Source organism: Phyllobates terribilis, unplaced genomic scaffold, assembly GCF_046119375.1.
Source record: "Phyllobates terribilis strain yellow unplaced genomic scaffold, ASM4611937v1 Scaffold_11__3_contigs__length_659146591, whole genome shotgun sequence".
NCBI classification, from domain to species: domain Eukaryota; kingdom Metazoa; phylum Chordata; class Amphibia; order Anura; family Dendrobatidae; genus Phyllobates; species Phyllobates terribilis.
In genome coordinates, this window is record NW_027362771.1 from 372,448,136 (window position 1) to 372,473,743 (window position 25,608).

The 25,608-nt window shown below is 43.5% G+C and overlaps 1 protein-coding gene across 3 annotated transcripts in view; it reads right to left on the bottom strand.

The window, feature by feature from the left end:
* Positions 1–10,579, bottom strand: part of ENTREP2 (endosomal transmembrane epsin interactor 2) — a 1,396,283-nt gene extending 1,385,704 nt beyond the window's left edge. Inside the window, exon 1 of one of the 3 annotated variants that reach the window (XM_073652930.1) lies at positions 9,216–10,579. In XM_073652930.1, the coding sequence (XP_073509031.1) occupies positions 9,216–9,443 (228 nt within the window). In that variant the 5' untranslated portion in view covers positions 9,444–10,579. The remainder of the gene's footprint in view (positions 1–9,215) is intronic. The other 2 variants (XM_073652929.1, XM_073652931.1) reach the window with 2 other exon arrangements.
* Positions 10,580–25,608: the final 15,029 nt, after the last annotated feature.

A 25,608-nucleotide genomic window follows, 5' to 3' on the forward strand; every position in this document is an offset into this window, starting at 1 on the left:
ACATGGGGGGGATGAGAGATGCACATGGGGGGGATGAGAGATGCACGGGGGGTGAGAGCTGCACATGGGTGGGATGAGAGTTGCACATGGGGGGGTGAGAGATGCACATGGGGGGTTATGTTTACATAACTTTGTTGCCTTATGAAGGGCAGGGGGGGCCCCCCAAAATTTCTTGCACAGGGGCCCACTACAGTCTGTGTCCGCCCCTGCTCATAATATATGGTTGCTCATTTATTTAAGTGTCATGAAACACCACTTACCTTCACATATAGCAAAGGTTTTCATAATAATTAAAAAAATGCTTACAATTTTAAAGCATGCTTGTTAAGCCAAAAGCTATTCCCCTCAATTGCATATGTATACTCTGCTCACCCACGAATGCATGTGTTCTGCCAGACACCTTCCCATAAAAAAGAACCAGACATGTTGAAATCCAATATGTCCAACCTTTCTTTTCCCAACACGTGCCATCACATACTGGTCCATTCTCACTGAAATTAACATGTTTGACCAACGTTCATCCAATCTTTTCTCTTTTGTCCATCAATGATATCTTTTCACAGCATGTTATCTAAAGGGAAAGTTCTGTCTGTATTATCTATTTTTACATAACTAAGAAGCCTATAAGAAAACATACCAAGGATCTAACACAACACATACAGCTACCATTTACCTTACAGATTCAGAGCAGGACTATGGTTTCATAGATGTAATATTCCTTACTGGAAACTCTCTGAAAGGCTGTATATATTTCTCACCCACAGAATTACATGAGCTATAAAGTCACAACAAGTATGACTAGGATTATGAGCCTATAAAAGTCTGGAGCAGAGACTTGTGGTTCTTAGTGAGAGCTGCGCCGTTTCCCCCATACAAGCCATATTGAGCACTGACACCTTTGCAGATGGCTTTGTGAACAGAGTGCACAAAGAACACTTGGTCAGTCCGTATTTCCACAACCTGCTGGAGAAAGGTTTAGTTCACTGTTTCTCTAAAAGTAAAATGCCCTTGTCCTTGAAGCATCTGCAGCAGATTTGCCGGCTGCTCCCCGGGTCCCCTCAGGGGAAAAACAGAATCACAGCTCATTTTCTTCTCTCCATAAATTAAGTAGTATGGGATGAGAAACCAGTAACAGAAAGAGAGAAGGCAACTGGGGGCTGTAGATTTGTGCAAAACTAGCAAAAGACTCGATCATGAACCTGAAGCAAACCTGGTGAATCAATAAGTCACTTCTGACCCAAACTTTTATACTGTTTCAGCAAGAATAAGAACCTTTCTATGCAATCTCCTATAGAATCTATACTGTTACATGTAGCAAATATTTTACTGCTTAACCCTAGAACGCATGACCATAAAAATGGGTATTTTCAAAAAAGAGTTGTTATACCGAAAATGCCTGTAACATAAAAATAAATGAACAACTGGAAATGACAAACAACTATATTCCTGAGGAATACCTAGAGTTTTAAAATTCTAGCTAAAGTAATCTTGCAGAAAATAGAAAACAATTAACAGGGCGGGCCTGCGAGGCCCCAGGTATGCGTTCTAGGGTTAATACAATTCATATACAACTATCCTCTGAATCCAAAGCTGCCATTATTGGTTTTCCTGTGATGTAAATGTGATCCCGGTACATAAACCCCTGTTAATTAGAAAGTGTCAGCATGTACTTTACTAGAAATATATTCATTTATTTGACCATTTGGTTGCAAGTCCAGAAACTAAATATTTATTTATATGTCGCTAGTTATATTCCCTAGCTTAAATAAACAGGTAAACTAAGGGCTCACCTACACATACTTAATGCGGTTTCATACAACCTCCATATTATGGCTCTGTGCCCCCTCTAGTGGAGAATATTGCCATAATGCAATTCCATGCAATCCACCAAATGGCATCATTTGGAGCGTGTACTACACTTTTCGTGCAGTCGCAGTTCATCACTATTGGAGGACAGACCTACATATTTGTATCATAGAAGCAAGAACACTATCTACGAATCAGCAGTATCGAGTATGTAATGTTGATCTGTGGCCATAAAAAGTAGTACTGCTGGGTTTCAACGATTTATAGCATGTAATGGTTACCTGCAGCCAGGCTTGGACTGGCCCACAGGAGAACAGGAGAATCCCCCGTAGGCCCCTGTGCAAGAGTGGTACACCACCCTCTTATATGAGCATTACTTGGCACAATACACTGGAATCACTATGTACAGACAGAGGCAGCATCTTATTAATTTAACACTCTATCCAGTTCATTGTTATATACATTTGTGATAGAGGATAATGTCACATTTGCATGTAGTTGAAAAGTGGGGCCCTGGAATTGGTTACTGGTGGAGCCTTGGCACCCCAGTCCAACACTGCCTGCAGCCATTAAAAGAAGTATTACTTGTTCCAAAACTTAGGTGGGAGTGTGAAGTACATCGGAAATGACCTTTTGAAATACAGAGTGAAATATAAATAAGTCTACTGTTTACACAAATTTGTAGTGATTTACATAGGACTGATAGTTTTTGCTACAAGGAGTTCAAGGGCATACATAGAAATAAAGAGGTCCCCTCCTAAAAAAAAAAGAGAAAACACATTCTATGTCTTTAGACTGCAACACAACTAGTGTAGTGACTAGTTAACCTCACTGCCGTACTGCAGTTCAAAGTCAACTTTTTATTTAAATTTTGGAGGCCAGTTTGAGCTTAGCTATGACAATGTTATATGAGCAGTGGAAATCACAAAAAGAAAGAACTACTTCCTTTATGGGGGCTTTTGCAGCAGAGGGACCATGTAAAAAATCACAAGTCACTGCTGGCTCTGCTTTGGTCAGTCAAGTTTAGTGATTTTCAGACTGTGACAGTTTCTGAATCAATGGTCCTGATTCATTAAGACTGACTGTTACGATACAGGCGTAGCACTGCTGGAATCCAGTGGCCGAAGGAGCACAAGCAGGAACATCAAGCGGTAGTAGAAGTTCTTGGAGTTAGCAAAGGAGTTGTAGGAAAGAATCCATAGATAGGTGACAACAGTCTCAGTAAGAAAGTTCAGGAGCTGCAGACTGGAGCTAGACTAACAGCTAGACACAATATTCAAATAATAAGTGAGAGATCTATGTGGCTTTAAGTAGGCCTAAACAGGAAACAAGATGGATTCCACAGGTTCAGAATCTGCCATCTTAGTAAAGGGTAATTGCAGAACACAGCAGCAGCCCCCAGTGGTAAAGAGTGTAACTGCAGCACAATTATTAAGGCGAACAATAAGACTGCGTGCACACGATGCGTTTTTCATGCGTTTATGCTGCAAAATTTCCGCAGCGGAAACGCATCAAAAACGCATGGTAATCCGCACCCCATGGTCCCCAATGGCATTCCACAATGTCAATGCACATGCTGCGGATTTTTCCGCAGCGTTTCTGCAGCGCAAATAAATCCGCAGCATGTCCATTAATTTTGCGGAAGCGCCGCCATTGACTTGCATTGAGACGCATAGAATCCGTGTCTGTACATTTGTACAAGCGGATTTTATGCGTCTCTATGTGCGGCTGGTACCCAGTTCTGGAGGAGAGAAGACTCTCCTCCAGACCTGGGTACCATTGTACCTGTAAAAAAAAGAATAAAATAATAAATAAAGTTTATATTCACCTGTCCGGCGGCCCCTGCAGCGCTTACCTTCCAGGACCTGAGATGACGTCGCGGTCATGTGATCGCAGGCTGTCTCGCGAGATGCCGGCAACCCGGAAGAAGCCAGGACGAGCGCGACAGCACACGCGGCGGCATCGGAGGTAAGTATAGCTTTATTTTTTTATTTTTACGGTCACACTATATAAATCCATGCCTTTTGCATGGATTTATATAGTGTGACCTAGTTGTCAAGCACTTTCCAAGTGATGCTATCGCTTGGAAAGAGCTTGTCAGTCCGCATGCGGAAACACATGCGTTAACGCATGTGGGTACGCATGTGAATCCGCATGTATTCTGCAGGAAAAATGCATGCACAATCTGCATGCGTTTTTTCTGCCAGGGAGATGCAGAAATGCTGCAGAAATTTTCTGCTTCATTTCTGCATCGTGGGCACATAGCCTAACAGCCACTAGTGGTCAAACTGTAGAAGGACAACAGGAATCCTGACACTGACGTTTCATACGCAGGTCTTAATGAGGGGCTTGCAGTAGTAAGATTCATCTAATTCATTAAGTGGTGCACACTACTGAATAAATTAGGTGCATCTTATCAGCGACATGTGCCTCCATGCGCCTCACCAGAAATATTACTCAAGTCATGATCTGGAGTACAATTTCTGGCATAAGGAATGCTGCCTTTTTTAATGAAGTTGTCGGACGTCTTGTCCCACCCTGGCTTCTCCCCAGCTCCAACCAATTTGAAAGAGCTGTCCGAAACTGACGTAAAAATGCCAAAAGATGCAAAAATTTTTGCAACATTTGAAGCGGTGTTTTACACCACAATTCTGGCATAAAAACAATGATGAATCAGGATTTTAAACTCTGTGAGTCTGTGTTTTACAAACAATGGTGGGCAGCAAATATAACATAACAGCGGAACAATTAAAGTCAGAAATTGTCATGTCCACTGAACATTTTAATCTGCCTAAGTATCTTTAGCAAGATCATTTGACTACTTGTATCCAGTAAGGAGCAGTAGAATGATGTAGTTATGGGTTTGTGGTGTTACAGATTGGGCATTTTGCACCAGGTTACCACTTCCCTTATGCTTGGCAGTCAGATACCTTTCATACAGATCCTTAGGTGTATCATAAGGTGAGATGAAGTATCAATGTCTGTCTGTATCTGTCTTGTCTAAATAAAATATTATGCAATTTAAGGATAATTCCAATAAGAAAAAGTTAGCATCTATCCACAAGACTACTTCTAAATAGGTGGGGTTCCAACCGTTATGGCCTCCAACAATCTCAAGAATGAGGGACATCTGATCTCCATTTCAATGAATCATGAAGCAGCAGTACAAATGCTCGACTACTTCTCCATTGATTCTCTATGACAATGCTGGACACAGTTAAATACCACGCTCAGCTGACTCCAACAGTTCTATAGCGGATAAATGGTAGGACAGTCAAGCATGCGCACTGGTGTTCCATTTAAATGGACATCAAAAGTTTCACGTTTTTGCAATTGGGGAAGGTTACATCCATTTGACCCCCACAGATCTTGAAAATATCACCTATCCTGTGAATGAGTGATAACTTCTTTTTATGGAATTCCCCTTTAATCATCATGACCAGTCTACTTAAAGGCTGTGGATTTACAGTATATTATGTGCACTTACTTGGGCCACTGATCATTCAACTTTACACCAATTTTATTAGCACAGTGGTTCATAGATATGAATATTTTATTTAATGATGGAATAACCCCTTTAAACACAATAATGGACAAGCTTTCAAAGCTGTCAATTGTTTCAGGTACTATATCTCATATAGAAATAGAGCAGTAGAGTTCAGAGTCTGCAGAGATAAAGGAGTGTGTTTATTGTATTTATTTTTCTTTTTATACATATTTTTTTTATGTAGTCCTACTTACCATTTTCCCTTATGTGCAAGTTTCATAGTCTAATATTCAGTCTAAGCATGGACTGTGATTTCCAGACCATATATCCCTATAAGCAAAAAAGTAAGGGTAAAAAAGTTGAGCTTACCTCTACACCACCTATAAGGTTGGTGAGTTCAGGTTAGGAGAAGCAATCGGTCCAGACATTGTGGTATATACATGGACCATGAATGTCTGATGTGTGAAACTAGTATCAAGAGAATATAGTCGGCACGCCGTACAGCTGGGGTGATGCACGTGGAGAGTGGTATTCTAGGAAAAGCAAATCCCGGCACTCACGTGTTGGTGGTCAATTCATTTATTCCACAACTGAGTGCCTGGATTTCCTTTTCCAGATGTGTGAAGCTAGCCTAAATGGGTTGTACGAAGATATGTTTTTTATTGGGCATATGGACATCATAAAGTGTTTTCCATGTTCAGGGCCTTATTACAGAGGGGCTTCTATTGTGACAGTCTCGAATGGTCACCAAGTAATACTACATAATGTTTGGATGCATCAACAGTGTTAATGGTAAATTTGTTTGCCAAAACTACTGAGAGCAGACACAGTCTGAAAGAGATAGTCTCTTATGACAATCCCTTTAAGTTACATTACAGAGAGCACAACGAATAAGAGGGTAATATTACTGTTTGATTTATCCTCTTCTGCTATTATAACATTCACAATAGTTACGAACTTCCCAAATCAACAAATGTGCCTAATTCTGAAGTAATATGTTGTAAGGCTAGGTGCAGATGACCGTGTATTTTCTCATCCGATTATGCAAATCACACTCTGATTAGAGTTTGATCAGAGTGTGATCAGATGTGAGCATAGTGTGATCCGATTCTCTTGAATGAGGAGAAGATGGAGAAAAAAATTCCTTCATCATCTCCATTCTGTCAGTCTGTGGAAATCAAACTGCACTTAGATGTAATTCGCGTGCAGTCTGATGGTTTCAGCTGACTCATTGACTTGCATGGCCGAGTTCCTTGGACCGGCTCCTCCAGAGAAAAAACTCCGAAATGTGGACCGCCTCATAGAAAAACATTGGTTCAAGGGCAATCCAATGTTTTGTCGGATCGCACGCTGACCAAAAATACAGAGGTGTGTAAACCCTTGGATAGATTGGATATTCAAGATTTTGGGAAAGCTGGGTCACTATATCACAGGGAGCCTTAGGCTATGTGCCCACGATGCAGAAATGCTCAGGATTTTTTCCTGAGCTTTTCTGCATCTCCCTGGCAGAAAAAAACGCATGCGGATTGTACATGCGTTTTCCTGCCAGGGACATGCGGTGGTGAAGCGTTCTTCACTTGCATTTCCGCATGCGGGTTGTCAAGCGCTTTCCAAGCGATTTTAGCATCACTTGGAAAGTGCTTGACAACTTGGTCACACTATATAAATCCATGCAAACGGCATGGATTTATATAGTGTGACCCGAGAGAATGTCAAAAAATAAATATATACTTACCCTCCGATGGCCCGCGCTGTCTTGCTTCGCTCGGTCCCGGCTGCCGGCAGTGGTAGAGTGAAGGACCTGCCGACGTCAGCGTCGCGTGACCCGTCACATGACTCTGACGTCAGCGCAGGTCCTTCATTCCATCGCAAAGTGCCGGGAAGCAAGGAGGAGCGCAGCCAGAAGGTAAGTAAATATTTATTTTTTATTTTATTCTTTTTTTACAGCTTTTTTAATGGTACCTGGATGTGGATGAGACTCTCCTCTCCTCCACACCCGGGTACCATCCGCACATTATAACGCGCCAATTACGCAAGTACAGGTGCAGTCTTGCAGAATTGGTGCGTTCTAATGCAGGTCAATGGCGGCGAAAACACAGCACTTCCGCAAAATAATTGGTAGTGCAGCGTTTTTTTCCGCAATGATAATCCGCAGCGGAAATTTCAGCAGCATGTGCACAGCACATGCGGATTATCATTGGCGAACATAGCAGACCTCCTACCAGGCGTTTTTTAAGCGTTTCTGCAGTGTTTTTGCCGCTGCGGAAACGCTTAAAAAACGCATCGTGGGCACACAGCCTTATAGTTAAGCATAACTGATGACACTTCATTTGCTTGAGTTAAAGGAAATAACAGAGAAGCAGGTGAAATGGATTTTAATGTTTTAATGTTTTTGTAAAACAAAACTTCAAGTTTTACTTACCTGACGACGTTTCGCTGGAGAATCTACTTTTTTTCTACATGATTTGAATAACAGCCCTGAGTGCTCAATGCTACACCCAGTCCATTATTTATTTTTTTTACCACTACCTGAAAACCTGGTCATCAAGAAGCACTAAGTAACCCTAGACCGCTCTTCCTTCATGTACATAGACAATGATGGGACTATAGGTTCCCTTTAAAAAGAGATATTGAATTATGTTCATTTTGCAAATGATTCTTGAGTATTCAGTTACACCTAGTCTACACCCAGTGCTAAACTGTATCTCACACGTTGATTTATCCCCATCCGGATAATGATGTAGTGTCAGGTAATCTGTGCTACACACATAGCAATTTTCTATTATTCATGCATTCCTTTTTTCATGAGAAAGAGGGGTAATCAAATGTATTCATAACACCCAGTTTTATCTCCAAAATACACACAGATAACATCTACAGTTATGTTGACACTGAAACATGAAGAGATCTGTCTACAGCACAGAGATTATCACCACGTCAAGCCAGACAAGTACATTGGTCATAGTGATAAGCATGTATTCACATTGGGCATTGGGGAATGATTCTTCAAAATTGTGGCACCAGCCTATGCCTGGCATTTCAGTCAAGGAGTTTTCATTCTATAGTAGTTCATTTAGATTCATAGTTTATACCATTCTGATGCAAATCAAGAAAGTCTCACAACTGTTGTTATTCTAGAGCCATTTAGGATAAGGATTGGTCAGAATGCGGCCGGTCATACAGATTGTTCTCATTGGATTGTTCATGAAAGATACAACCATTAAAATGCCAGACAAAATTGGCAGATCAGGTTTTTTAAAAAGTTTGAAATACAGAGCGGACTTGCTTAAAGTGGCATATTTCTGACCATATTGTCTGATTGTGCCATACAGTACATGTCTAGTTCATCCGACAACTGACAAAAAAGAAATCCAACATGAGCGATGACAATAGTGTGCCATTGGCCATCGCTTATGGTGTTAGCCACATATAATTTGATTTTGACCATTTCTGTCAACATAAGTTTGCCAAGATCTGTTATTCAGTAATGATTTTTTTCATATATTAGGAAACATGACATTTATTTATTTTTTAAATAAAAATAGAAAATATCTAGGAAAATAATTTTCCACATAATCGCATAACTGTTGATAGTAGTGGATATTTCAGATTTTTTTCTTCCTTTTTTTTTATTCATGCAAAACAAATGATTATTCATCAGAAAAGAACCAGATGGCTGCAAAATATTGTATGAAAGATGGCATGCTTGTAGTAATAATTCTTATTGCTAAGAAAGATTGCATCCTCGTGGAATCTTTAACGGTATGTAGCCAATGCCAGACAAAATAAAAGTTTATCATCATCTAGATACAGAGAAGCAGTACACCTTACTGCACATGAAGAATAGGATAGCGAATGTTGTAGCATATCAGTGAAACATGCCATATTCATAGTAATAGATAAAAAGTGATAATGCACTTACCGAAAATCCTGCCCAGAATGGACATGAGTGCCTTACCCTGGCAGAGGTAGTGAGTGCCAGGGCTGCAAAGCTAACGGCCACAATGAGACATCCAAGCACCATCTGGGAGACCCCAAGGGACAACATGATTCGGGAGCGAGTTCGGTATTCCCGAAGGCGGGAAAGGCTCCGTGATAGAGCAGCAGGGCTTAGAGAGCGGGTGCCAGGAAGGGCACTTAGTGGCATCATGAACAAGCAATGACCTTCTACAGGTAGCAGAATATAGGACCTCCACAAATAAGATTGCAAACCAGCTGCTGCCTGGACCAGAACTCCCAGGATGATCAGTCAATGCCCAGTGAACAGTTTAAGCTCCTTATTAGAATGAGCAGTAGAGATGTCACAGTGAATAGTATGCTGAAGCAAGGATATTTGTCTTAAGACCTTGAGCAAGAGGTATGCCAGCCTATGAATGATACAGAACCAGGAGCAAAGTGATGCCAGAAGATGGATAGAGTGTCCTGTATCCAGCAATGAACTCAGGCTTACTAACACGATCACTTCCAAGAGCCTGGAGAGTGTAAAATGCACAGAGGGATGCACAACCCCAGCGGATAAATGAAGGATAAAAATGATTCATGAGTCAGTGACCAAAGGCAGGGGACAGGTCCTAGCGTTAGGGGTCTCCATATGTGTAGATCATGATCTGAAGATCTCCTCATCCATACAAGACTTCTCCAGGAGCCTTATATTAATCCTCCTTCTTGGTCTCAGATTATCATCTATTCCCCTGGATATTGGACATCACCTGGAAGCTAGGCTACAATATAACTCAGGGACAAGCTCCCAACAAGCATCATCCTGTCATTGCACGGTAGCAGAGCATGAGTGTCAGCTGCACAGCCCAGAGTGATGAAGTCACTTGTGGATAAACACTGGGCGGAGATACAGGAGGGAGAAGACATGGGGAGCTGGGGATTTGGGGCCGGGGGACAGCAGTGTGCGCTGCTGCCTCAGCTGTGATCTGGCTGCTGGAGGAGGTGATCCAAGTCCTGTGTATCAGTGCTTTCCCTGGTGATAGCCAACGCCAGACTGCTCTGCAAATGAATGCAACTCCTCCAGTGTACAGTCAGGAGGGGAGGGGGATCCGGAAAATAATAACCCCTTGTATGCTGCACGGTAGCCCAGTCTGCTCCGCCACTAGCCCCTATCACAGCCACTGCTCACTCCGTCTTCCAGCATCTTCATTGCCTGCAGAATGCATGATCCCCCACTATCTCCGAAGCCTCTGCGACCCCACAGTAGTATTAACCACTCGCTGCTAACTCCTGTCTACAAACAGCATGTACAATCCTAGCTCTGCTACTCATCGCCCAGAACGCCTCCTTCACTATTAACCCCTAAGAGGAAGCCTCTCTGCAGCGATAGCCCCCAGCCTCCTCGTCACAGTGTATGAAGCCTGCTAATTACTCTTCTGTACATCCTATTATTTGCTGCTCAGGGCCCCATTATGATGCTACCTGCAGCTGTCACACCAGCACAATCATGTGCCCAGTCTACTGTGACTCACCCTTGACACTGGCTGCCAATAATAAATCCAGGTATATCTCCGCCAACATTGACCATCTACATCACAATGGTTAGAAATGAACTGGCTGATCTTGATTTAGTGATGGTAATTATCAGTCTGTCTATAAGGGTGAAGATTATTAACAATCCAATTGACCTTCAATATAATAATTATTAATATTCTAGGTTGTCATCTAGGTAACAGTTATTAATGATCCGGCCGCTCATCAAGATAACTAGAATTATTAATGATCCTAACGATTGTCACCATAATATTAATAAGTAAATGCCCACAATTAGAACCAACAAAGATGATGTCAGTCATATACTGTATGTGAATATATGTAGTATATATAATAATCTAAATTTGTAAAGATGTATTGATGATGCAATTGTCCATGGATGTCATGATGACCATTAATAAGAGCACTGACCATCAACATCATAATTGTAAACTATCATAAAGCGTCATGGATGTAAAACTAATTATTAAGGATTCAACTGATCACAGATGTAATGATGAATATACATAATCCAGTTTACTATGATCTGTCATTATGTGATTATTCTGCATGTAAAACAACCATAAAACAATAATTATTAATAATAATTGGTAGTTTTGTGGTTCCAAACCAATGTGGTACTATCAATTCACAGAGTAAATATTAGCTAAAACCCTAATAAAATTGTTCACTTTTATACTATCCGGACTCCACTATTTATATTCTCCTACTACCCTGTGTTACCAGTGCAAGCATATTTACTCCATTTAGCACCATTCAGACAACTTGTGGTAGTTGTACTTTCTTGCAGCAGGTACACAAGGGTCGACCCACTAGCGCCACCAACCTCCCTTCTTACTATCCATTCAATCACGAGAATGATGTGTCAGATATGTTTTAAATTTGATTGATCATTGATCATAATGGTAATAAGCATCCAGGAGTTGTTAACAAGAATTCACCTTTAGGCACAATTAATACATTAGTTGCCACATGTAGATATCTTTTGTATGTTAGTAGAAAAAACAAGCTCTGCTCACCACCATACATTACACCAGCAGTACACAAGTTATCTATTGTCCTCCACCAGTTTACGAAGAAGACACTACATTACAGAAATGACAATCCTCCAGAAGAATACGTTGCCAAGATTAATTGTTTCGTTTATGTGACATTCGTTTCTTTAGGAACAATCCTCCACTGATAAAAAATATTGGATTCTTTATTGTTTTTAATCAAAACTGTTATGTCTATAGAAGACTTAAAAATTATTTCCTAGGACAATGATTACTGCACAATAACATACCTCCTCTTCACTAGGCTGATTCATTCACTATGAACCCACATTGTCATATTCATCCACATCTCCATCATCCAGATCTCCAGATTATCCCTGAATACCTCCTTGTGGTCACACAACACATTTTGTTTGTTCCGAAATCAGTATCATATACTGCTAGAATTCTGATTACAAGTATGCCATTCTCCAGCTAGCTATCTGTCTGATTGTTAATAAAGGACATATACAAGTCCAAGGTCAAAGATGTGTTATGGGCCTTCTCCAATTTCTCTCAGATAACACTCCTCCCAATATATATATGTCAGGTAAATTCTGATATAATTCTAAAAGAACAAGCCTCCAAGTACCTGTAAATCAGGTAAAGTACAGAAAAATACCTGGAACTACATTGATGCTTCAAAGTTTATGAACCCTTCCATTTTTTCCTTATTTCTGCATAAATTTGACTTAAAACTATGTCGTATTTTCACACTAGTCGTAAGAGAAGTTGAATAAGACCAAATCAAACAAATGAGTAGGCTTTGAAATTTTTTTATGGAGGAAAATTAATACCACAAGTCTGTGAGTGCCAAAAATATATGAAACTTTAGGATTAGCAGATAATTTGAAGGTAAAATTAGACTCTGGTGTTTTCAATCAATGGGATGACAATCAATGAGCGGGTGACCTGTTTTATTTAAAGATCAGGGATCAAAGTGCGATTTTCACAATACATATTTGTATAAGTGTATCATGGCACAAACAAAGATTTCTGAGGAACTCAGAAGAAGCGTTATTGATGCATAAAAGGCTGGAAAAGAGTTTGGACACAACCAATCAACAGTCAGACAGATTGTGCACAAATGGAGGAAATGCAACACCATAATTCTCCTCCCCCAAAATGGTTGACAAACAAAGATAATTCTGAGAGCAAAGCATACAATGGTTTGCAAGGGCAGAGAGGAACCAAAGATTCTAAGCAACTTAAGGCCTCTCTTACAATAGCTAATATTAATGTTCAGAGGTCCACCGTAAGGAAGACACTGCACAAAAATGCTATGCATGGCACAATTGTAAGGAGAAAGCCAATGCTTTCTAAAAAGAACATTGCTGCCCATCTGCAGTTTGCTAATGATCACCGAGAAAAGCTAGAAGGCTATTGGAACAATGTTTTATAAATGGATGAGACCAAAATGGATCTTTTTGGATTAAGTGAGACGCATTATGTTGGTGTAGAACGAGCTAAAAAGCTTGTAAAAGAACTTCAACATGACGTTTCAAGGATGGAGCGAGACTGCCATCTACTGGCCAGAGACAGTCAAGCGGAACCAAAATATACAAAGGAAGTTGCAGGGAGGGCGGATTCAGAGGCTGGACCCGATCAGGTGACTTCCAGGAAGGAGTTCAGAGAGATAAGAGGCCAGCGCGCCAAACCTGAGGGGTCTTTGGCGCCAAGCAGCAGAGAGGAGCAGACGTGCTCCCTGCGTCCTGAGAAACCCCGCGTGACAGGCCAAATACAGAGGCCTGCTGAGGATACTAGGAACCTGATCGCGGTGCTGAGTGAGTTCGCGGAACCCGACGTCGGCCGCCGACAGACGAGGCCTGGACCCCCCTATCCAAGGCTCGAGAGACTGCCCCCAACAGCCAAGCAGAGAGGAGCTGCATACGTGAGCACTGGGTGCGTTAGAACAGCGGTGGGTTGCAAGGATGTCCAAATTCCAGTATAAAATCGACTATCGGTCAAAGGCCCTGAACACACATGTAGATGCCCTGTCCCGGGTCACTCAGGCAGGGCCGAAGAAGGACAGAGATGAGGAGCTCGAAGGCGACGAGATCCCAGATTTCAGCCAGTTCGCCGCTGCTGTGGTCGACGCCCAAGAGACCAGAGGGGAGCCGAGGCCCACTCAGATTCTGGGCCGTTCAAGAGACGAATGGATACATCTGCAGCAATCCGACTCGGAGCTAGCAAAGTTGAGAGAATGGGTCGCCCTTAATCAGAGACCCGACCAGGAAACCAGAGCCACTTCACTTCCAACTACCCTACAAATCCTAGGCCAGTGGGAGAGGCTCCTCCTGAAGGACGGCTTGCTATGCCGAACAATCCAGCTGCCTCGAGAGTTTGATGTTACCTGGCAAGTGGTAGTTCCAGGAGCGCTAGTAACACAGCTAGCCCAAGAAGCTCATAGAAGAGGTGCTCACTTCGGAGTAGAAAAGACCTTCCGGTGGTTGCAACGGCTGGTGTATTGGCCTCAACTGCGACAAGAAGTCGAGGGGGTCTGCCGAACATGTCGCCAGTGTGAGTTGAACAAGCCCCCGGAGCAAAGAGCTCCCATTCAGACCATCCGAACTTCTGCCCCCTTGGAAGTCTTGATGATTGACTACTTGATGGTAGGAACTTCATACAACGGTTATGGACACTGTTTAGTCATGACTGATCACTTCACCAAGTTTGCAGTAGTGACCCCCACTAAAGTTCAGACGGCAGAAGCCGCAGCCAAGGCCATCTGTCAAGATTTCATCCGGATTTATGGGTGCCCGAAGCGAATACATTCTGACCAGGGGGCCTGCTTCCAAGGACGAGTGATGGATGAGCTATACCGCATCTATGGGATCGACCGTTCCCGGACAACGCCCTTCCACCCGCAAGGGAACGGTGCATGCGAGCGCTTTAACCGAACCCTGTTGCAAATGTTGCGAACACTGGAAGCGGACAAAAAGATGAAGTGGCCCGAATTCGTGTCCGAGCTGGTGTGGGTGAATAATAATCGAGTTCATGCAACCACCGGCTACACCCCCTACATGTTGCTGTTTGGAAGAAGTGGCCGAGAAATCACCGAACTGGAGCTAGACTCAGAAGACCCCGGTCCGGGCAGTAGCCCAAGTACCTGGATTCGAGAACACCAGCGTCGACTCCATACTGTGAGAAGACTGGTTGCTCAGAAGTTTCAGGAAGTAGAGCATGCAGTTCGGCCCCCGACCACAGGTGGATCGCTTCAGCCAGGAGACCGAGTGCTGGTGAGGGCTAAACGATTTGGGAGTAAGCTGGACCATCGTTGGGAGGCAATACCATATCGGGTGGTGAAGAAGGTTCACCCAGACAACCCCGTCTACGAGGTTAGGCCCGAAGGGGATGACACCGCGACATCCAGGGTGTTGCACCGTAATATGTTGCGACCTTGCTCCTCTGAAGCAGAAGTCTGTAACAGGGCTGGGCCCTCAGATGTGTTGGCTGAAGTGCCACATACAGGAACCTTGGGGGATGAAGAAGGGTGGGCCACAATGCAGTTGGGCCCGTCAGAACCGTTGGTGCCACTCCCGAGTGGAAGTCAGAATGAGTCAGGAAATGATTTGCAATCCCCAGTAGTTGATTCCTCTGATCTCCCGGAGTCTCCTCCGCAAGAAGAGCCCCGCAGAACTGAGCGGGCTAATGCCGGAATTCCTCCTAACCGGTATGCTCAGGAAGAGTTTATCTGGTCTCGAATCCAACAGAAAACGCAGGAGTGTGCCCAACTCCTGTCTGAGCTTGCACTGCCTGGAAGGAGACATCAATTCTGCGAGGAGTCCACTCGCCCGAGGACTGGCGAGCAAAAAGGAGGGAGGAATGTAGAACGAGCTAAAAAGCTTGTAAAAGAACTTCAACATGACGTTTCAAGGATGGAGCGAGACTGCCATCTACTGGCCAGAGACAGTCAAGCGGAACCAAAATATACAAAGGAAGATGCAGGGAGGGCGGATTCAGAGGCTGGACCCGATCAGGTGACTTCCAGGAAGGAGTTCAGAGAGATAAGAGGCCAGCGCGCCAAACCTGAGGGGTCTTTGGCGCCAAGCAGCAGAGAGGAGCAGATGTGCTCCCTGCGTCCTGAGAAACCCCGCGTGACAGGCCAAATCCAGAGGCCTGAGAGGTGCTCCAGCCGGGCACCGGTAAAAGAGCTCCGGACCCCTCACAGTTGTGACTCGAGTGCTGTGCCTGCTGAGGATACTAGGAACCTGATCGCGGTGCTGAGTGAGTTTGCGGAATCCGACGTCGGCCGCCGACAGACGAGGCCTGGACCCCCCTATCCAAGGCTCGAGAGACTGCCCCCAACAGCCAAGCAGAGAGGAGCTGCATACGTGAGCAGGGCCGTCACTTCCACTGCTCACCCACGGTACCGGGGACAATTGGGTTTAAGTACTCAGGTTGGGAGGGGGACGGTTGGGGCTAAAGTAGCACAACGTGATTTAATTGAATTCATCCGGAAAGAGACTCACGGTCTAGCGGGAATAACCGTTGACCCCCGCTAGGGCCAAATTCACGGTTAAAGAACTTGTGTGGTGCTTCTCATGCTTGAGGGCATCACCTTACTTTAAGAGACTGCGCCTTATTTTAAGAGACTGCGCCTTACTTTGAGAAATTTCGTATTTTTCTGATATTTCAAACCACTGTTCATTATCCTTGTTGCTAATCCCTTGTTTCAGTATACCTGTTGTATAAAACTGTTTACAAACATCTCTGACTGTTCTCGCCTTGTGTCTCTGTGCGTTGCATTCCGGTACCTGCATTACATTGGGACAAAGAAAAACACTGCATTACGCCTTAAAAACCTCATACTATCTGTGAAACATAGTGGTGGCAGTTTTATGGTTTGGGCCTGTTTTGCTACTTCTGGGTCAGACCGCCAGCGCACAAGATCCCTGCAGTACTATGACTACATAGTGCACAGTACAAATGCACCTTCTGTAAAAAGCGAAGCGCGCAGGTGCGGGATCTGGCCACGGTGACTGCATGCCACAGGGCACTGTGACATGCAGGGGAGGAGGGAAATATTTCAATTACCACAGTAGGCGGGAATTTCTTCCCATCCCCCAGCCTGCAAGAATCGGAAACTTCACTGAATAAAAGCAATTTCACAGCAACAAGAATATGAGGCATACAGGTAGGTATAGATTTACATTTCTATCACCTATATGCCCATACAGTGGGGAAAAAAAGTATTTAGTCAGCCACCAATTGTGCAAGTTCTCCCACATCTCTGAGTGGCAAAAGTATGTGAACCTTTGCTTTCAGTAACTGTGTGATCCCCTTCTGCAGAAATTACTTCATCTTAAAGGGAATCTGTCACCCCTTTGGAGTTTTCAGACCTCTAATACTGTGGGGAAAAAAAGTATTTAGTCAGCCACCAATTGTGCAAGTTCTCCCACTTAAAAAGATGACAGAGGCCTGTAATTGACATCATAGGTAGACCTCAACTATGAGAGACAAAATGAGAAAACAAATCCTGAAAATCACATTGTCTGATTTGGAAAGAATTTTTTTTTGAATTTTGGTGGAAAATAAATATTTGGTCGATTTCTGGCTCTTACAGACCTGTAACTTCTTCTTTAAGAGGCTCCTCTGTTCTCCACTCATTACCTGTAGTACTGGCACCTGTTTGAACTTGTTATTAGTATAAAAGACACCTGCCGCAACCTCAAACAGTCACACTCCAAACTCCACTATGGTGAAGACCAAAGAGCTGTCGAAGGACACCAGAAACAAAATCGTAGCCCTGCACCGGGCTGGGAAGACTGAATCTGCAATAGTCAAGCAGCTTGGTGTGAAGAAATCAACTGTGGGAGCAATAATTAGAAAATGGAAGACATAGTTAATCTCCACTGATAATCTCCCTCGATCTGGGGCTCCACACAAGATCTTACCCCGTGTACATGAAAGAATGAATAGGGCCATGTATTGTAAGATTTTGAGTGCAAACCTCCTTCCATCAGCAAGGGCATTGAAGATGAAACATGGCTGTGTCTTTCAGCATGACAATGATCCCAAGCACACTGCCAGGGCAACAAAGGAGTGGCTTCGTAAGAAGCATTTTAAGGTCCTGGAGTGGCCTAGCCAGTCTCCAGATCTAAAGCCTATAGAAAAACTTTGGAGGGAGTTGAAAGTCCGTGTTGCCCAGCGACAGCCCCAAAACATCACTGCTCTAGAGGAGATCTGCATGGAGGAATGGGCCAACATACGAGCAACAGTGTGTGCCAACCTTGTGAAGACTTACAGAAAATGTTTGACCTCTGTCATTGCCAACAAAGGATATATAACAAAGTATTGAGATGAACTTTTGTAATTGACCAAATACTTATTTTCCACCAAAATTTGAAAAAAAATTCTTTCCAAATCAGACAATGTGATTTTCAAGATTTGTTTTCTCATTTTGTCTCTCATAGTTGAAGTCTACCTATGATGTCAATTACAGGCCTCTCTCATCATTTTAAGTGGGAGAACTTGCACAATTGGTGGCTGACTAAATACTTTTTTCCCCACTGTATTAGAGGTCTGAAAACTCAAAAGGGGTGACAGATTCCCTTTAAGATGCAGTAATTGCTGCAGAAGGGGATCACACAGTTACTGAAAGCAAAGGTTCACATACTTTTGCCACTCAGAGATGTGAAATTGGATCATTTTTCTCAATAAAAAGTCTAATATTTTGACTCTATTCTTTGATTTCGTTGTTAGGACTTTAGGTCAAATTTATGCAGACACATGGAACAATCTGAGGGGTTCACAAACTTTGAAGCATCACTGTATAGAGATAAGTAGTCAAACAGATGCTGGATTTAAAGAGATTATACCTGTAGCAACAATTACCATACTTTGCACAGATTGAGATCTCGGAAGCCGAGATCTCAATCTGCACATGCGCCGCCTCCGGCGGCCATATTCCTGAAGTCCACCACAGTGAAAACAATGGAAAGTGCAGGGACTCTGCCCACATTTTCTGAAATCCTGGGGCCCGCCACAGCTTTGCACCACTGAACATCCCTCCTCCCGGCTTGGGGCCCGCAGCGTCGACCCACTCCTGCCGCCGCAGCCAGCTTCATGCAGCAGCGACCTTGCTTTCTGTGACCTCGCTTGGCCGCGGCTGCCCCTCCCAGAAAGCTACATTAGTATTAAAAGATAAACCCCCATTCCCCCCCCCAAGTTTGGGGAAAAAAAGTGCGCCTTATAACCTGAAAAATACGGTACATTAACCGCAGTGATTTTCCCCAACTTCACACAGATCTACAATGGTACATACAGTTATATGAAAAAGTTTGGGCACCCCTATTAATCTTAAGCTTAATGTTTTCTTAAAATTGGTGTTTTTGCAACAGCTATTTCAGTTTGATATATGTAATAACTGTTGGACACAGTAATGTTTCTGCCTTGAAATGAGGTTTATTGTACTAACAGAAAATGTGCAATCTGCATTCAAACAAAATTTGACAGGTGCATAAGTATGGGCACCTCACCAGAAAAGTGACATTAATATTTAGTAGATCCTCCTTTTGCAAAAATAACAGCCTCTAGTCGCTTCCTGTAGCTTTTAATGAGTTCCTGGATCCTGGATGAAGGTATTTTTGACCATTCCTCTTTACAAAACAATTCCAGTTCAGTTAAGTTTGATGGTCGCCGAGCATGGACAGCCCTCTTCAAATGATCCCACAGATGTTCAATGATATTCAGGTCTGGGGACTGGGATGGCCATTCCAGAACATTGTAATTGTTCCTCTGCATGAATGCCTGAGTAGATTTGGAGCGGTGTTTTGGATCATTGTCTTGCTGAAAGATCCATCCCCTGCGTAACTTCAACTTTATCACTGATTCTTGAAAATTATTGTCAAGAATCTGCTGATACTAAGTGGAATCCATGCGTCCCTCAACTTTAACTAGATTCCCGGTGCCGGCATTGGCCTCACAGCCCCAAAGCATGATGGAACCTCCACCAAATTTTACTGTGGGTAGCAAGTATTTTTCTTGGAATGCTGTGTTTTTTTGCCGCCATGCATAATGCCTTTTTGTATGACCAAACAACTCAATCTTGGTTTCATCAGTCCACGGGACCTTCTTCCAAAAAGAAATTGACTTCTCAAAATGTGCTTTTGCATACCTCAGCCAACTCTGTTTGTGGCGTGCTTGCAGAAATGGCTTCTTTCGCATCACTCTACCATACAGCTTCTCCTTGTGCAAAGTGCGTTGTATAGTTGACCGATGCACAGTGACACCATCTGCAGCAAGTTGATGCTGCAGCTCTCTGGAGGTGGTCTGAGGATTGTCCTTGACTGATCTCACCATTCTTCTTCTCTGCCTTTCTGATGTTTTTCTTGGCCTGTCACTTCTGGCCTTAACAAGAACTGTCCCTGTGTTCTTCCATTTCCTTACTATGTTCCTCACAGTGGAAACTGACAGGTTAAATCTCTGAGACAGCTTTTTGTATCCTTCCCCTGAACAACTATGTTGAATAATCTTTGTTTTCAGATCATTTGACAGTTGTTTTGAGGAGCCCATGATGCCACTCTTCAGAGGAGATTCAAACAGGAGAACAACTTGCAAGGGGCCACTTTAAGTAGCTTTTCTCATGATTGCATACACCTGGCTATAAAGTTCAAAGCTCAATGAGGTTACAAAACCAAAAAAAGTGCTTTAGTAAGTCAGTAAAAAGTAGGCAGGAGTATTTAAAACAAGAAAATGATAAGGGTGCCCATACTTATGCACCGGTCAAATTTTGTTTGAATGCAGATTGCACATTTTCTGTTAGCACAATAAACCTCATTTCAAGGCAGAAACATTACTGTGTCCAACAGTTATTACATATATCAAACTGAAATAGCTGTTGCAAAAACACCAATTTTTATAAAACATTAAGCTTAAGATTAATAGGGGTGCCCAAACTTTTTCATATGACTGTACATGTTTATTCTCAGTATTACGTAAGTTTACTCCTTCTGTCCTTTATCTGTGTCTGTGTAATTTTAATTCAGTGCATACTATTTAACAGCTATACATTTAAAGGGAACCTGTAAGTTGCTTCATGCTTCCCAAACTATGGGCAGCAAGAATCCGAGCCTGGCTACATGTGTTTCAAAGAAAACATAGTTTAAAGATCTGGTACAGTACTAGTAGTAGTGCAACCCTTGACAGCTTCTGCAGTTCTTTCCCATATATGTAAATATGGAGAAACCTATCAGTCAATTAGAGCAGGGCTCTTCAACTCCAGTCCTCAAGGCCCACCAACAGGCCATGTTTTCAGGATTTCCTTAGTTGGGGAACAGTGAATTAAAGCATTTCAAGGAGAAGGCAGCCGAGGACAGCACCAGATTAGTCTCATTTAGTTTGCTTTGGGCAGCATGAATCAACTGACAAGTTTCCTTTAATGTATAGCAGGAGTCAGGAACCTCGGCCATTTCAGTTGTTGTAAAGCTGTGAAACTGCAACTCTCAACGCAGAAGCAGACAGGACACAGTTGTTTGCACTGTATCAGACCACTGCACCTCACAGCATTACAAGTCACCAACCCTCTTACTGTCCAAATCCACAGCACCCCTTGTGTTATTTTGTTTCTGTAAGTGTGCAGACAGACGGCCGCATTTGTCGTGCGAGGATCGCATCGCAATCCTGGGACTGACCATCGGCTCTCCTGACCTAAGCCTGACAGCTGCATAGAAATACATCAAGCTGTTACGCTCAGGTCAGGAGAGGTGCCAGGCCAGTCCGTGCACTGTGGTGCGATCCTCGCATGAGAACTACGGCCATCTGTCTGCGCCCTTACTGTTATCTAACTACAGGCAGGCTTGGTCGATCACTCACTTCAAATTACTTTAGGGGGTCTTTCACAGTGCCTGGCAAATGTTATTAATTTAGATCAGAGCATTCCTCCATTTCTGAAGTCATCAACAGGTAAACAGGGTGTGGTCTATAACCTCTTTCTCTTTCCACAGTCACGTTATACCTCTGTTTCTCTCTCAGCAGACTGTATAGTTGTGACAGTTCCAAACAGGTATTTTGCCCTCTAGCAATGCTATGAAACCAACAGGTGCATTCTTTGCTCTCAGTTACACACTTCATTTACTTACCATCTGCTGCTTCTGTCCGCAAAGTATCATACCTCTCATGTTATATACTCTGGTCCTGCTTAGAACATTGATGTCCTGAACACATGTACAAAACTTTGCAAAAGTTTTAGGCAGGTGTGAAGTAAATACTGCAAAGAAAGAATACTTTAAAAAATAGAAATGTTAAGTACAGTTTATTTTTATAAATTAACAAAATGCAAAATGAATGAACAAAAGAGATATCTAAATCAAATCAATATTTGGTGTGATCATTCTTTGCCTTCAAAACAACATCAATTCTTCAAGGTATACTTGCACATTTTTTGTAGGAACTCAACAGGGAGGTTGCTCCAAACCACAGATTGTTATGTTCTGCTACCAGAGCTAAGGAAAGAGAGGAGATCTGTCCCTACGATAGAACTCAGCTGAATCCCTACGATGTAACAGGGAACCTGATCCTGCGATCAGACCTGCTAAAGTCCTAAGCTAGTCTGTACGGAGACCTATAGATGTGGGGAAGGAATCCCTACAAGTACTAAGGACTGGGAGGAAAATGGGACACCTCCTAACAGAAATAGTAGCAGACAGACGAAAAAACAAAATATATAGAACATAGAGGTCCGTAGACCAAGCAAACTAACAGAGTTAGATACAGAGCAAAGGCTAGCTAGAAAGTAGTTATACAATGAAGTCCAGCAAAGCCAGAAGGGCGGAGCAGGATTAAATAGGCCAACAAGGTCATGTGACCAGCAAAGGAAAAAACCTAAGAGCAAGGTTCTAACAGTACCCCCCCTTCTAAGAGGATCCTCCGGATCCCCTAGGACCAGGCTTATCAGGAAATCTCCTGTGAAACGCTCTGATAAGTCTGGACGCGGAAACATCATCTGACCTCACCCAAGAGTTATCCTCGGGTCCGAAACCTTTCCAGGCCACAAGATACTGCAAACTACCTCTATACCGTCTAGAGTTAAGGATGCGAGAAATTTCATATTCCCCGTCCTCCACCACCGGAGGAACAGAGGCAGAGGCGTCACCATCCGACACAACAGCTTTTTTTAACAGAGAGACATGAAATACCGGATTAATTCTCCAGGAGGTAGGAACCTCCAACCTAACAGCAGATTGGTTGACAACCTGAAGCACCTTAAAGGGCCCTACAAACTTGGGACCCAATTTCTTAGAAGGAATCCTCAACCGCAGATTCCTAGAGGACAACCAAACCATGTCACCAACAGCGAACAAAACCTCCTGTCGTTTCCTATCAAAGTAGTCTTTAGATTTTCTGTTGGCCTCCTGAAGATTACCACGCACATCCGTCCAAACTCTCTCCAAATCACCAGAAAAATTCTCCTCCTCAGGCACGGCAGATCCCAACTTGGAGAACGACCCAAACGACAGATGTCTCCCAGAACAACAAAAAAAAGGCGAACAACCAGCAGAAAATCTTTCCTTAGAGAATTTGCAGGCTGGACTTACTGTTATGTTCTGCTACCAGAGCTAAGGAAAGAGAGGAGATCTGTCCCTACGATAGAACTCAGCTGAATCCCTACGATGTAACAGGGAACCTGATTCTGCGATCAGACCTGCTAAAGTCCTAAGCTAGTCTGTACGGAGACCTATAGATGTGGGGAAGGAATCCCTACAAGTACTAAGGACTGGGAGGAAAATGGGACACCTAACAGAAATAGTAGCAGACAGACGAAAAAACAAAATATATAGAACATAGAGGTCCGTAGACCAAGCAAACTAACAGAGTTAGATACAGAGCACAGGCTAGCTAGAAAGTAGTTATACAATGAAGTCCAGCAAAGCCAGAAGGGCGGAGCAGGATTAAATAGGCCAACAAGGTCATGTGACCAGCAAAGGAAAAAACCTAAGAGCAAGGTTCTAACACAGATTTTCTATGGATGTAGGCTTGGGTAAATCCGTCTCCTCCCTGTAATCCCAGACTGGATGATGTTGAGATCAGGGCTCTGTGGGGGCCATATCATCACTTCCAGGACTTTCTTCCATCATGTCACAGGTAACAAAACACAAGGGAGTAATACTGCATCAGCAAGGTCTCTTCTATGCAAAGATTTCAATGCAGCCTTGGATTTCAAGATGTGCTCTTTTGAAGAAGTAACAAGAAATGGGTAATGTTGATTGTAGGCAGTGATCGGCTAATGAAACTTATGCGGTGAGCCACGGGGAGGCGCCAGATGTTGCAGAGGGGCCAGCTGGCACATGTAGTTCCACCGGCAGACGATTTTAATGTCACGGTAGCTGAATTGGGTCGAGGGATCCCTAAACACTTCCCTCTTGTCCACAACAATTGTCAATAGCAGGAGGTGGCACTTATCGAGATGGTATAGGACCCCCGAAGGCACTCCTGTAGAGGTGGTGTCTGGGTGCAGGTGTTGGAGCGCCCGTGATGATGCAATTCCAAGCAGCCAGACACCACCTCTACAGGAGTGCCTTCGGGGGTCCTATACCATCTCCATAAGTGCCACCTCCTGCTATTGACAATTGTTGTGGACACTAGGGAAGTCCACGTAACACTTTACTGAAGAATGAAAGAAGGTGTCTTCTTCTTATTAAATAAGCAAGCTTAATGCCTCTCAGGGTGGCTGGAGCACAGTTCTTTTTATTTGCTTTTGTACTGAATATTATACACAGTCCAAGTAATGCTACAATGATGGAGGGACCATCACGGGCTGGCTCCCCGTGGTGACACACTAGTGGTGTGGAAGTACTCATGGTTTAGGCCCTACTGTTCCCTATTGCTTCGCTCCTTTGTGAAGGTGACTATGTGGAGAATGATGTCCCCTCAGCGTGGACTGAAATGGATTCAGGGAGCCACGGTGCTTCCTCCATGTGCCTTGTCTAGACAGACCTAGACCAAACTGGTTTTGTACCAGCTCACAGGAAGCTTGTTAGAACTGAGCGGGGAGGCTCCTCCCAGCCGTTTCTATGGCAGTTTATTGAGGGGAAATGAATCACCTAACTTTCATACGTATACTTTGACCAGTAGATGGCAGGCAAGTACAGTTTACAATGCACAACTGTTTGACTCAGCAGTAGGGATGAGCGGATCCGTGGATGTTCGGGTCTGTCGGGTTCGGGTCCATCGGGTTTGGGTATCAGAATCCCGAACCCCATTCAAGTCAATAGGGGGCCCCAACAGCTTGTGGTTCCCAATTGGACCTCTGTGTGACAGCGTGGAAAAAAGCAGCTCTGACCAGCAGTAAACTTATTGAAGTCATGGCCAGTGACAGTCGCTGGGTATCGTAGTACCTTTACTGACGTCACCGGAGTTCACAGCGGCTGGTTCTTACGAGGGCAGCGCGAGTGCTGGACTGATGAGCGGTCAGCAGCTGGCTGACACCAAGCCCAGGGGTTAGTAATGAAGAGGTGTCAGTCAGACAGCCCCATTACTAACCCAGTAGTAAAAAGAAATAAACACACACACAGAAAGTCTTTTATTTGTTAAAAACACTCCCCGACAATTACCCTCTTTCACCAATTTATTAAAGATAAATCTCCTATGCTTGTCCACTGTAGTCCACATCAAGGTCTCACGATGAGCCCCATCTAAAATTCCAACATATGGGACCCCTTTCAGAGAAAGGAGCTTCATAGGCACTAACGGCAGCAGACTCTGGTCTCGCAGTGGCGGTGACCGGCAGTGACGTCAGTAAGGTTACCACTTACCGACAGCGGAAACAGTGGCTTTGATCGGCAGTAA